The sequence below is a fragment of the Apostichopus japonicus genome, chromosome 8 (genome assembly GCF_037975245.1).
Source record: "Apostichopus japonicus isolate 1M-3 chromosome 8, ASM3797524v1, whole genome shotgun sequence".
Classification (NCBI taxonomy): Eukaryota; Metazoa; Echinodermata; class Holothuroidea; order Aspidochirotida; family Stichopodidae; genus Apostichopus; species Apostichopus japonicus.
In genome coordinates this window covers 26,782,594-26,798,095 of record NC_092568.1, presented here as the reverse complement: position 1 = coordinate 26,798,095, position 15,502 = coordinate 26,782,594, and the positions used below count along the sequence as shown (strand labels likewise).

At 35.1% G+C, this 15,502-nt stretch overlaps 1 protein-coding gene across 1 annotated transcript in view; it reads left to right on the top strand.

The window, feature by feature from the left end:
* LOC139971489 (uncharacterized) overlaps positions 1-15,502 on the top strand; it is a 53,514-nt gene extending 38,012 nt beyond the window's left edge. Inside the window, exon 2 of the mRNA XM_071978015.1 lies at positions 13,688-15,502. Within this exon, the coding sequence (XP_071834116.1) occupies positions 13,688-14,330 (643 nt within the window). The 3' untranslated portion in view covers positions 14,331-15,502. The remainder of the gene's footprint in view (positions 1-13,687) is intronic.

Below are 15,502 nucleotides of genomic sequence, written 5' to 3'. Positions count from 1 at the left end.
GGTACTGGTGTTTGACACCATAATATGCCATGTAAATTCCGAAGCAAATATCAACAAGGCCAACAATACATCCATATAGGAGATACATCCTAACATGAAGTCCATGGCGGTATTTGTTATGCTCCATACAGTAATTCGGCCTATATTATTAACCAACCTATTGTAACATTTGAGACGATTAGAAATATTTCGCTTGTTGAATTATGCTTATCAACTTGCGTGGAGATATTCGTGGGACTAGGAGAAGTTCTGAAACCACTGAAAGGTAACACAGTTGCTTTAAGACACATATCAACTATAGCTGTCCACACAGTGAAATGCATCGTATGATAGATAAAATAGAGGGCGTTGTCATACGAAGGTAACCTTTGACATCCCACCCATTACCATGTCATTGGTGTCAATGATGCAAAAAGGTTTATCTTTGACACCCGATACTCATATATGGTACAGTAACTACTGTTCATGTCCTATAACACATGTTACCGTGTTACGAACAAAAAGTAGTAGTTACTGATGCACGGTTGTGGTACATGATAAGTAGTTGCTGTACCAACCATTTAGTGTGAGTTCATTAGTACGCGATTCTAAAATGAAGTCGTATCTAGTCGTTTTATGCTGTAAGTAGGCCTATATACCCGAACATGGCCTTCCTTCGTTTGATTATACCAAAGGTTTGTAAAAAACTGTCGCTCGCATTCTTTGTCATTGGGGGGAAATGGCCACACTGTTAGTTCATACTAAATCGATTCACTGAAACCGTTGGTTAGCTTTGGTTTTGCAGCAATGCTGTTCCGTATGACGTATTGGCCCTTTCCGCGTCCAATGACGTTGCTCTTTTTTCCTTTGTTTTGTTTTAATCTTTGACTGGTTTGACTGGAGTGAATATTCGTGGATCTCAATTGATTTTTGTTTTCACTGAGGTATACGCTTAGAATAATTCTGAATATTGTCTCACCTTTCTGTCTCCAAGTACGACTTAATTAAAGTTTTCCAAGGGGGACAATACGGCATTATAGAACTGAGTATTCTGCAGTATACTTGACGTAAGGCCCTCTGAAATAATACACAATTACATATACAAGCTTAGTATTGTGTAGATATGCAGTTTCTTTACGAAATTGACAAATCAAACTCACACATTTTCTAAGTCTTTAAATGAAATGTTGGTATTGTTTGTGGTAAACAGAAAAGCTGATCAAATACAAAAGTAATTTTCAGTGAGTTTATACTTGTCATCAAAACTGATAATCCGTCATAAAACTGATATCCATTATTTTCAATAATGCAGTTGATTCTTACATAATGTTAGCAATCTTAATCTGTTTGGTCCAATAAGTAGCATATAATGAGATGTATGGACATATCTTGTGTTATTGAGTCACATCAAAAATGTTCATTTCAAGTTGATACGAGTTTATCCGATTTTACTCGTCGTTTGAATATTTAAAACTGAATTCGCTGCAATGACGTGACTCAATTCATCTGTAGTACAGTTAAAGGAAACTGATAAAGTATGTAATATGTTACTTTACACCACTAACGAAGAAATTGGGGCAAAACGTGAAATCTATATGCATTCTATATAATTATGTTATTGGAGACATATTTTCTGAAATTGTTTATACTTGATCTCACAATAGTTATGAACAGTCACACACATCACTTAGTTAGATTAGTGAAACCCTATAATGTATGAATGTTACATGAATATGACATGATTATTACATAAGCTAAATATTACAGAATGATACAGAACTATATCCCAATTTAAGATACAGATCATTGCCATAATCAACGTAAGGTGAATTTTATTTTAAAATGAATGCAATATGTACATATATGAACTGTCGAATCATTTTCCAAGAAAAACTACAGTTGCACCTTTAACATCATCAGTTCACACAAAGCTTCTGTAAAATGCCAGACATTTTAAAATAATGACCGGAAATATCATTATGATAAAACCACAAAATGCATATATTCTCCTGCTTGCGACCCTCGTTTTGTATCGCTGTGAATATAAACGCATATAATATTCGTTCGCCAAGCGGACATTTTACTCGTAAGGAATATGACTTCTTCCGTATACGAAACTTTATGGAAAAAAATCATTAGATGAATTATATGAACTTCCTCGGGTAATAGCCCTGGTAATCCCTAAGATCAATAACCCCTGCCCATTATTTATTTCAATATCAGAGATATTATTTTCACAACCATATTTGGCCGTGAGCTGAACTTTTTTAAAGTGTAGGTATTAGATAACTTAATTTATTACAGCACAATCAACAATCTTGGAGTATGAACAAAATATAAGATTGCTGTGCGCTGATGTTGGGAAGGTTTATCTACTTCCATGAGAAAATCGTGTTGGATATGAATCCCATATGATCACCTTTACCAATTTGGTGTCGCCAATGTGTGAATATTAATAATATCATAGGAATCTCTGCTTATTAAATTTCCCTTGTACCACACTTCTTTTTTCTTTTTCTTTTATTTATTTTATTCAACTGATTTATATATATATATGTGTTTGTATATATATATATGTTTGTATATATATATATATATATATGTTTGTATATATATATATATATATATATATATATATATATATATATATATATATATATATATATATATATATATATCCTTTTGTAGGTGTTAAACTTTTACGTTTGTTGAAACCATGTGGGAACAATTAATGATGACATTTGAGCGATCCAATATACCTCTCGTTTGGTCAAATTTGTCTCAATTTTGTTTTGGAGACCATTTTTGTTTCATTATAATGAATTTAACATCAGATAAATCAAGCTTTTCTGACTTGTAATACTAGCTCACATCTAGCTCTGTTGCTACTTCTGGCCTATCCTGTTTTTAGAACACATGTTAGTGAGACAGCGTTGTAGTATCTCTATACTGAACTTTCTCTACAAAATGTAGACGAATGAGCCAATCAGTGTTGGACATTCTGATATACGGTAAATATAATCCAGGTTGCTTACCAAACACTTGTAGCTTTTTGTCAATCTTTCTTCATCCAAGCCTCCTTGAGACGAGGACTAAAAATTCATCCACACCTGACGTGCTCGATTGATCGAGTGTTCTGCTTTAGGGAAAAATAAAGAAACACCCAACTCGGTTTCCTGCAGCTTGCACTCGGAATTTATTTGATTCTTTTAGTGAATTGTAACGTCTAGAAATTTCTCAAGTCATGTGAAAATTATGCTTACAGCATTTTTTTGCCTAAATGTACTTATTTTAAACACTTTCGAGAGAAAACATTACGCCATAGTAGAAAGTAATTTTTTTCCTTGTTCAATATTCAGAAGGTATGTTTTTCCTAACTTTAAGTAGTGAAAAACATCATTACAGAACATGATAGCAAAACAGATACAAAGAATGCGAAATGAACATTTTACTTGTTCTGTGCTGTAATAAATGTGCTACATTTAAACGTTTCTGAGAGGTAATAAGTTGTGTTGATTATGCGTATCGTTCAGTACATTACTTCTGTAGATAAGTTCACATCATTGAATAAACAAACACATGTAACAATGCAAGACGTTTAAAGCGTTTTTTACTGAGTTGTTTCCACTAAGATTTTGCGAAATGATATGAATCTCCCTTGATCAGAAAATGCAAATTAATGAAAGAATATGTTCTAACAAACTATGAACTCCGTGCATGGGTAGGATGGAAGCTGCGGTGTCGAGATCCCCGGGGTCGGGATACTGGTACAATTAGACAGTCACAGGGTCCCGTTTTTGTTGTTTTTTTTTTAAATTGTGCCTCCTGTAGTATATTATGGTGCGGTTATGAAAGTTTAAGCGGGACCATCTATGATCATGTTAGTCCCCAAACCCCAGCCCTCACACCTCACCGAGGACGATGTCAAATAAAATACTATTACTCAACATGCATGATACTATATCTTGTGTGTATTGCTAACGCATTGATCGGAAACTAGGACATATTTTTCGAACTGCTTCAATATCTTAAATGCCTGTAACGATAAGGAGAGGATGATTTAGTTGTCAGCGACGGATGTGATCTCATTTGTTATTTAAATTCGTACCTCGTGACTCGGTTAGGGGTCCTTGAGGTGGTACTTTATCTGCCAAATCGTTAAAAGATCTCATTTGGTCTTCTTAAAACAATGAATACATGAGCTTTCTATTCTCCCCTGCAGTCTCATATTTTACCTTGCGGATATCAGTTTGACAGGCTGAGATGCATTTTCATGTGATAAAGTAAATCAATGTGAAGCTGCCTGTGTTTAGAATGTATATGAGTATCTTAATTGTTTTAACCATGACCCAAAGAAAAGACACGATTGTCCTAAAAAAAGGGGGTTTTGAAAATAAATTATTCAGAAGAGATGCATCGAATTGACATTTTCTGTTTTTATCATAACATTTCCACTGACACGTGCAGCTAATGTGAATTGAAATATTTGACTTGAAATACGCAAAGATATATACTTAAAGGGGAAATAAATGGGGTGTTACACTTTAAGTACATGGAGCTGAATATTTAAAACAATATGATAATTCGAACAGATGATATAATAAGGATAAAACACACTGAACCACAGTGTGTGGAATCTGACAACATATATAATTTGTACAGATCATCGCTTGAATTATCTTTATTAATATGTAACCAGTTGCAGCATATAGTGACGGGCCTCAAAGCTTGTAATTCTTAATAATCAGTTTCAAACACGGCTGCAGCCACTGTCACAGTCTTAGACACGTTTACTATGACAACTGCAGTTACATACTTAGTCTTAGGCACATCCATAGTCCTAAACGGTCAGAGTTTCAGTGTCACAGACACATTTTCTGCGACAGCTACAGTCACACTTGCAGATTGAGTTTTAGACACATTCATGGATTTAGTCGGTCATAGTTACGGTCACGAGACCAGTCACCGTCACAGTCATAACATCAGTCTCATACAATTCAGAGTTTAAATTTTAGTCTGTTTACCAGTCAAAGCATCAGTTCATTAGGGAAAAAAAACATTCTTTGGTAGGTAAAGTGATTATAATATATATAAAAAAATGGATTAATATTACCAATACGATCTGGAGAGAGGTAATTATAATTTCCGACGTATACGTCATGTATCTTTCCAGATAGGAACTGCATGTTGCATATCTCAATGAAACCATACTCCATATTGAGTCATAAAATGCATTGATTTAATCTATTTTATCATTACATAATATATAATAGCGACCCCTCAAACTGCGTCTAGAAGTCATCTTTTACCACCGTGACATTAAGCCTAGTTCAATATAAACTAGCAACATAGTAGCATTAAAGTAAGTTTTACGCAATGTAAGAGATATGACTGTGCTCACATTCATATCCGGACTTACAGACAAAATGTCAGCATCAGATTGCTGTATCGTACTTTTGTCATGTTTGTTTTTCACTTTGAAAACCCCAAAAATATATCAATAATAAATGGCAGGCTAAGGTAGAAGGTTTTTTCGTTATTGATTGAGAGTACATTGCGCAGTATTTAATATTCCCGCAGTTTAATTTAGTCATTATGTGGCTCTTGTTAGATGCAGCTAAAAGTAACATTTCTCCGAGGCAGTACTTTGACATTTATTTCCTTCTTTTAGTTAACAAACCTTCTGGTATGGTCTGATGCAATCTTCGCAAATATTCGTTCAACAAAAGGAATATATCTTAATCAGCTTAACTGATTAGGTGAGATCAAGCCCATGCCATCGATAATTCATCGAACTTTTTCATCCTCATTGTACGATATTAACATGACTATATATATCGAGACAAAAAGTTTTGAACGAAAGTACAAGTAACATGTGATTTATCTGCCTCGTTTCATTTTTCATTTTCTCTCCAATGCAGGCTTTATGCATATATGTATTTGGTGAATGTTTAATGATTCCTAATATTGAAAAAAACAAACAGGTACTGTCGCCTGATTTCACAATGCACTCGTAAAAGAGACAAATGTGTAAATAATATTTTCACATGATTTGAGAAATTTCAAGAAATGTTTAACTCACTGAAAGAATAAAACGAAGTCCGAGTGGGAGCTGCAGGAAACCGAGTTGGGTGTTTCTGTATTTCCCCTAAAGCAGAACACTCTATCAATCGAGCACGTCAGATGTGGATGAATTATAGTCTTCATCTCAAAGAGGAATGGATGAAGAAAGATTCATAAAATACCATGTTTCACGTTAAATGCCATGCAGATGCAAGTAAAAGAATGAGCTTATGCCTTTAATATAATATGGATGTTATGATGCGTCTCTCACGCTAGTTCACGTATAGCAGGCGTCTGGTGAATAAGAAGCTTTCACCATTTCCCGTATTTCTGCTCATATAAAGTTGGGATTAATTTAAGCTCTTACATGTAAACATACCTACTCTGTTGGTCGTATTTATCGTATTCCTTTTGTATTCTGTAGCTGTCCACGAAATCGTGAGTGAATACATAACAATCTAGCACTCCTAAATTGAAATGTTTTCCGTTTATTTTAATAAATTATTCTCATTATTAAACAGTTCTTGTTTTACGACATTGTATACGACTATTATTAACAGGAAAGGAAACTTCTTTTCTTGAAGATTTTGAGGAGAAATTCAACCCATTTTCATCAATTGAATTCAATCAGTTTCTTTTATATTAGCTTGAATATTTCAACTATGAAACTTCAGCTGTCATTTATTTCTATTGATTGTACAAACAACTCATCAGGTTAACGAGCAGTCGTCATACATTCAAATCTAACACGTAACATTTTAATTCATTAAAATACTGTTGTTTACTTATATTCACACGCTGTGAGAATATTAATTTGCATGTCTTTATAACGTTTATGTAATAGGTTGTAAAAGCGTATTAAGTAATTGGATGTAAAGAAAACTTAAATGAGAAGGACCTTTTGTTGGGCTTAAAAAAAAAAATTGAGAAAAATGTCCAAATCGACCCTTTCCACAATGAACTTCAAAGACCCTTGTACAAATCTTAATCGTACGTAGCACAACATCCACTATACTCAATGTTAGGTATATTTGATCAACAATTGAAAGCATGAGCGTTTGATGGAATTTAAAGAACGCTCGCTATTAACCACAGATGAAATTCAATATGCCTGAAACACCTCATTTTCCAATGTTCCTTTAGTTTGTATATTCACTCACCAAATTTTCAATTACAACCATAGTGAAGATGACCAAGTTAAAAAACGCGGTGTACAAACAATTCAATCCTCATGATACAAATAAATCACTGATGAACGTTCTGGTCTGTCAGTCAGGTCAACTAAAAAACGAAAACTGATTTTATTCAATAAGTTATTTAAAAACCTAATGTTTTCTTTTTGTTATATGACTAATTTGATATCCATCCATTCCAGATTTAAAATTAGTTTTTATTCTGTTGTTAATGAAATGTCCCTGTCCCTGTACTTACTAACATATAGCTGTATATTGACGTTGCTGCATGCATGCTAGAATGGTATATCACATATCACTAGTCCGTGTAGGCCAATAATGCTTTTGACCTTACGATTGACTATTCATCTACCGTAGATATCAGGTTCGTAAACGCCTCATTGTTATTAACCCGTCCATTGAATTAAACCTTGGAATCAATCCGTCTTTTCAAGTGTCACATCTGATACCGCTTCGGAAGACTAAGAGCGTTCTTTCATTCTCTCCAAAGGGTGAAATTCCACTTGCTTCGAGCCTGGTGATATTTGTCAGGGTAACCATGACTATGGAGCAAGATATATACCCGGCTATAAGTGTCCTGGGATAGTATTTTGTTGAAGAACAGTGTGTAGATGTTAATGTTCACTTTAAACGAATTGAGAAGTTTGGGGTTTTAAAAGTGGAAGGGCAAGACAGTCAGTAAGAGCATATGCTTTCTATTATTTAAAATAATAGTACGCCCTATGGTGAAATTCTACTTCGTCTGAAGCGAATTTTCTTTTTTTATGTTAACTCTGACTATCGCGCAAAGCCCACGTTAATTGTAATATGACCGTCTATGCGGTCAAAGCACTGTGTCCGTTAATCTCCGTTTACGTCAATAGTAGGATTGCGATACACTTCAACAGTATTGTACTTTTATATTGACAGTAAGGGTGATGTAGACGGCATAGAAATCTCAAAGTAGAAGAAAACTGATATAGCTCTTATTCACCCAACTGTATATCTGCCCTTGCGTGTGATTTATATACAGTTCTTTGGGGTTGATTTTCATGACATTCTTAATGTTATTCGATATAATAAAAGTCAATAACATAGTTCATCAGCAAGACATAGTCATTTTCAAAAACAGACTGAATTAAAAGTTAAAAAAGTTAAAGTTGAAGGTTTACAGTCTTGTATGAGGCTAATGCCTCCTCACACGACTTTACAACTTAACCCTTGGTCATTGGTAACTTGTCACACCCACACACCAAAGTGTGCACAATTCAAACAATCTCTCCTGGGGCACCACAGTGCACCACAACCACGTGTCCCCCGGGGGACTTCCCATAGGGTGCAGCCACAAACCGGCGCACGCAACTATATTTACAAGTTACCTCGCAGGTCCCCATTTATACACCTGGGTGAAGAGAGGCAATGGAGATAAAGCGCCTTGCCCAAGGACACAACGCAATGATCTGGCCAGGGCTCGAACCTGTAATCCTTAGATCACAAGTCCACTGCCTTAACCACTTGACCACAACGCCCTCCCAACATTTCAGATTTTTCGAATTTTACTCTTTATATGTGATTAATACTGATATAACAGAATGATTTCATTGAATAAACATATAATTAAGTTATCTTAATCACTGAAATTGGCTCACTCACTCATTAAAACATCAACTCGGTGCACAAATCCAGAAGGCGGCTTACCTTGACCAATCGCATTATTATGTATGTTTGGAGTAATAATTGGCTTGTTTTAATTATTCACGAAACGCACAAAGCTGCTAACATATATATCGTTATATTAATAATGATAATTACATCAGCTACATACTTTCGTTGGCTAGGGAAATCAGTTTACTATTTAACTTCGTATTGATTTGATTATTGGTGTTTGTTTACCGTTTGAAACTTTTGGTTATGATTGCTGCGATGATCTCGTTACGTTAACATTCCTTCATTGTTCCAATGAGTCATTACATATACTAAATGGTCGAGAACCTATAGTCGCGTTAGATGATAACGTGACTGACTACATGGGATGATAATTAATGATTAAAAGTGCTATTCAAGACTTCGAACTATGAAGCAACTTTTGCCAATGCACGTTCTCTTCCGGAACTCGTGACTTACTTATTTCGGTTAATTACAATATATTTATCTGTACGTTTTAAGCTGCAAGTTTCCAAATACTAGGTTAATTATATATATATAGGCTAATGCTAGGTAATTATGAAAATCCACACACATTTTTTTTTATCCTCGCTGGATCATTTTGATGGTAATTATCTGAATCAAGACATTTCACTAATGATACGATAAAGATACGATAAGTAAATTAGAAAGGAAGAAAATGAAGTCTCCTAAAGGCTCTTGAACTAAGAAATGTCTAAAGTCGCTTCCTTGTCAGGGATTAGTGGTCTGAAGAATAATGGCAGTCACTGCTTCAACTAACTGATGAAGCAAATCCAGATCTTGATATATCACATATAAATAAGGTGAATCTTATCTTAATCCTCATGAAGAACTGGATGTAGCGAGATAGACACTTAATGGGATATTCTGTTACGATGGAAATTACCATGGTGGCACACATGCACATAAAAAGACAAAATCACCAACATATTCCGTTGCGAAATAAATTTGCATGATAGGCCATTTTTTGTTAAGTTGAAATGATGTTAAGTAGAAGATCACTTCAAGTACTACATGAGAGAAAGAGAGAGCCATGAGATAGTATACAAACAACATTAGTTGATAAACTAAGCTCATTATATACTAAAATGGGACATGCATGCGAAAGTGTTTGTATCTATAACTTTGGGGAATGCGATATTTCTTTACAAAACAAGATACTTTTACTTCCCTGTAATATTATTACTCTATTAGTTTGACTATACCTCCGTTATACCTCCCAATATTTAAGACTACCAGATGTACTCCTGTCTTGGTAATTGTATATAAGTATAATTACTCTTGTTGACCTCCATATATTTAAGAGTATCCATGCAGACAAATGCTCGTATTTCCCTTCCATTGTATTTGTCTATAAGTATATCACTACCACAGTTTGCCTCCCTGTGTTTAAGAATACAAGAAAATTACTCGCATTGTCCTGTAATGGTATTTGTCTGTTAGTATGACGAGTCCTTCACATCCCTGTATATGACAATGATATTTAATCGTATTTTCCTGTTATGTCAGGAGTGTTAGCTCAGTGGTTAACGCCAGTGTCTTCCAGTCATAAGGTCCCCAGTTCGAGTCACTCCAAGAATAATGTATGTCGTCCAGTTACAGAGTTGTTGACAATTGACAATTAATAATCATGGACGTTAAATATGAATCTAAGAGACTGACTTCGGTCAGGTTGAGGCTTTGATAAGCCAATGATGGCTTCTTCGCGAGTTCCTGTGTGCAGGAGGATCTAAAACATACAAATACAAAATACAAATGTTATTCTGTCTGTGAGTAATAATACCTCTGTCTACCTCACTATAAAGTGAAGAATACCAGATAAATTATTATTTGTTATTATATATTTTATTTCCCAGTGATGTTGTCTATAAGTATGGAATACCTGTTGCTTATGCATGTCCCTATATAATGGAGTGGCAGATACATACTCGTTATTTCCCTGTCATGTTATATTTTTGGTTGTAAGTATATCACTGCCTAATTTTAAATCCCTATATAGTATATCATATTAACACTCGCATTATTTTGTAATTCTATTTGCTATAGGTACGACTATCTCCTTTACCCTCACTGTATTTATGAATGCTTGATCTGAACTTGACAGAGAAAAACTTGTAACACTCTACGGAAAGCGGGAACATTTATTGGAGTGATATATTGAGAAGCACATGAACTACAGGGAATTAGAAATTAGGTTTCATGTTGTTGACACGTTTATTTACAACAAGCCCGGAATGAAGCTTTTTACACGTTTCCTTCCGTCAGTGCATTTACAAGAAATGACTGTTTATTTGTAACATGATATGTTGAGTACCTCGCCGAAAAGCATCTTATGGCCTCAGAAAAAGAACTCTTTTTGTCTCTCTCTCCACCTCTCTCTCTCTCTTCGTGTCAAGAGTTGAGTGGTTAATATGGTTTCTTCACATATCTGAAGATGTGTGAGGTTTGAGGAACGTATAAGCAGTGATAGCCTCGTTGGATGGAAGTTAAACTAAATTAGTTAGAGATATAGAAAAGGCGTTATTAATCATTCAACAGCGCTGTAAGGTACGGTGCTATAAATTTATATTAGACATGTTTATTGCTCTGGGTATATGACTAACCCAAAGAGATGAAAACAAGGAATTAAAGCGATCTCAAATATCCATCACTTGACTTATGCATCGGTTTCTTTTGTTTTTTATATTTCCAAAATAAATGATGAGAGTCCATTAATTATGATAATTGCACCTTTTCTTGTATGTAATGTACTTAAAATACTAATGAAATCACAGAAAATTTACATAACAAATTCATAAATTACAATCATGAGTTTTCTTCAAGTTTAAACTTCTATATCAAAAGGTGTACTAATTCGGCGCTAAGTGATAAATTTAAAGTATACACGAAATATGGCATAGGCTGTTCATAGGCTACATCACACTGATTTGCATACAACAATGTGATTAGCCCAAACGAAATGAATATTCATCCACTACGTTTACCAGTAAAGGCTATAGATAGGTAAAAGTAAAAAATGATGTGGCACGGTCATTTTTTTTCAATGCCGTTAGATTGATATGTAACCTGTGTGGTTCTACCAACGAAAACGAAATGTTCTGTTTGCCTGTCATTTACAGATGCACAATCCTTCGAACCTATTCCAACCGTACGCCTGATATCGATACGCCAATCTCCAATATATGCATTACATTTATTCAGCTCTTTAACAAATTCCAAATAACATTCCATCAAACTGAAGGTTACTTGTCAAGTTTGATCACAGTGAAAGATATTACCAATGAAATTGACAGTTGCCTTCTTTGTTTGTTTTTGGTATCAATAATCAGGGATTCGTTGCCAAAAATGATGCAGCATTGCTTGAAGAACAAAAGAGAAGAATAGTGGAGAAAATCACTGATTGGAGACGTGTGAAAAGAATATAATTAGAGATGATCATTTAAATACAAGCACATTGTCTTCACATCTTTTATCGTGATCTTTAAAAAGACGTTTTTAACTAGGGAAAAGATGTTGCAATTGATTCTGCGTGCATAAAGCTTTATGGTATTATGTGACATTCCTCTTTCGTATGGAAGATTTACATGGTTTTATATTTAACTTAAAGAACATTTAGGCAACTTAAACAGACAAATTTATACGTGGGTGTACAACAGATGAGATTTGTGTATATATGACTATATTCCAAAAACGAATTGTTTTTAAAGACATAATTGACGATCCACAATATCAAACATAATCGTATGGGTTTATTGACCCATCTATTATTACCACAAGAATTTTATGTTGTTATGATTTAATTCGTGTCATGTTCATGGGATGGTAATCAATACCAAGAATCTGATCTTTCTCAAAAGTAAACAAGTGAAATATTGCGTTTCGTTACAAATATAGGTTGGTTCATTTTGCGAACATTCCATGCGTCGTGTATCTATTTTCAAGTTTTTCAAGGAAGCAAACAACGTTAAGACAACAGAAAAATAAAACCACGTTCATCTGCTTACGTCTTGCTTCGGAATTTTTTTTTATCATATAAGTGAGCTTTATTTATTGATATTGATTTTGGTGATCTTCTTAAATTGTCATATTGTGAAGACAACAGAAACATGATTTAATTTTTGTATTATGTAGATTGTTATAAAGAGTCATATTGTTTGATGATACTCAACTGTTTTAATTATTCTGTATAATAAGCTCTTTTAGCAAACAAACAAAGAATGTGACATTAATCAAACTATAATGACATTGTCACGTTGCTGCAGTGACAACACAAATATACCAACCGTGACAGTTGTTTCTGTTCATGTTTACAGGTACTTGAATGAAATTCTATATGAACATTTAATAATGTAAATACTTGAATCACTGTGGCGTCAGCGTCGATTGAAATCCATTCAAGGAAGGGGACAACATAATCAGGAACTAACGCATTGATGTCTGGCTGAAAGAATTTATGGATATTATCAAGAAAATGTCTTTCGTATATATATATAGGCCTATCGACAATAAAACACTCGGAGGATAGTTTGGGGGTATTTCCCAGGTAAACAATTTGACCACCAGAACATATATCGGCGTGAACAATTTATTAAAGAAGATAGGTCAGGTATATCGTATAAATTGGAACAATTGTCAAAAGTTTATTTTGGGAAGATTTTCGTTTAATTTTTGCTGCATTATTTTTTAGCAGATTTAGTATTGATTAATATCCTTTTACCAGGGTTTTGGACGTTTGAGATGTTTGCAATGAAAATTCAAAATATTCTTCTTTTTTCACCCATTAACAGAGACCGGAGGAGAATAATAGAAAAGAATAAAAACATCAGACAACAAAGGCTTCTCTCAGCTGAAAGTGAGTTAAGTGGAGGAGCAGTCCCTCCGCCACCGCCTGTCATTCCGGAAATACTCGAACCGGAACCGAGTGTGCACGAAGATGAGGTGGCGACCCCACGGAGAATCAGATTAGGAAGTGCACCGAATATTCGCACTGGACGAAGAGGTTCTGCATTCGCTCCACCTCCAGAACCGGAAGAAAGAAGGTGGGAAAAGGAGGGTCTGGAGTACCGCGCTCAAGGGAAGACTGCCCATATCCATAGGACTCAAAGCGGGGAATTTAAATCTAGAAAAGGTAACGGTGCTATCAATAAAAATGACGATACGCTCAAAATAAGTGAGCCGGGATTTAGACAAAGATCGGCGTCAGCCGATATACCGCGATCTATTTTACCAAGTGGGGAAACCGACTATTCGGTTGGACTATTACCGAGTAATATGATTCCAAATGTAAGTACTGACCACGAAGAAGCGGAGAAACCAGCCAGTACCAAGGCTACAATTGCTACTACGTCATCAACTGATAACTCGTCGTCTGCTATGATTAAGGTTACCGTGACGACGCATGAGATCAAAGACGTCAAAGATTGGGTTTGAACGTCTTGTTACGTCACAGATGAAAAAACGTGTTGGTTTTTGCAGGTGAATATGTCGTGTTTGGCGTGAATTAGTATGGGCTTTTGTCATAATTTATCGACGTGTGAACGATAAGGAATAGAGACGATGGCTAAGGTTTCAAACCTGCTAGGGAGCGAATGAATAGATGGATGTCTAAAGGATTGATAATCTGGTCTAACACTTCTTCTTGCATTTTGTTACCCTCTTTATGATGGAGAAGGATAAGCTTTTCATCCTTGACAGCTGAGTTACTGATACAGTAGACTGATTAAAATCCTATGCGACTGCGAACCCCCCCCCCAACACTACAAAAACTAAGTCTCCACCCCCCCCCCCCCCCAACACCATCACCAAAAGTGAATGTATGTAAGTATGCAAGTGGTTCGAGCAATGCACTGCTTGCCCCCTGAAAAGTATTGGGCCCCTTTGAAAAAAGCCTCGCTGCGCCCCTGTTAAATGTCTAGGAAGATCGTCTTGATTTCATTCAGGCTGATGTTGAATATTGAAAGCTAAAGGACTTATCAAACACAATATCTGATGTTATTGTCACCCTATGTTGAAGATTATGCAGATATGTTTTTCAAACAATGAGGCCATGTTTTTGTTACAAACTATTGATTACTATACATACAAGATTCTTATCGTGTTCAGTCGAGAGTTCAGTATTGATTGTATTGCTCACCGCAGATATATGTAATTTCCTTCTGGGATTCAATAAAGTTGACTTATACTTTCTTAGAGAGGGCAAACCAACCAATCCTGTAATGTTAACGGTTCGATCAAATGCAACGGGTTGAGTTTAAGGTTGCTGTTACTCATTATAACCAGGCTATATTTTCAAGCCTTGAAAGGTAAAAAACCTGACGAAATTTGTCTTTTTGATATCAAGTTTAGTGTAAGAACCGTCGTAACAGCGTTTTATGGATGAATATAAATATAAAAGGAATGAAAGTGTAATTAATAGATTGGCAGTGTTTGTCTGAAGGGTAACATCTGTCTATCGGTCTGTTTCTCTGTCTGGTTGTCTGTCTGTTCGACATTCAAGGCTGTCGACATTCTTTGTATCACGTACCGCTCTTTGATATTTTCTTTGGAGAAGCTTACTTTTAAGCCATATGCAGATATATATATATATATATATATATATATAT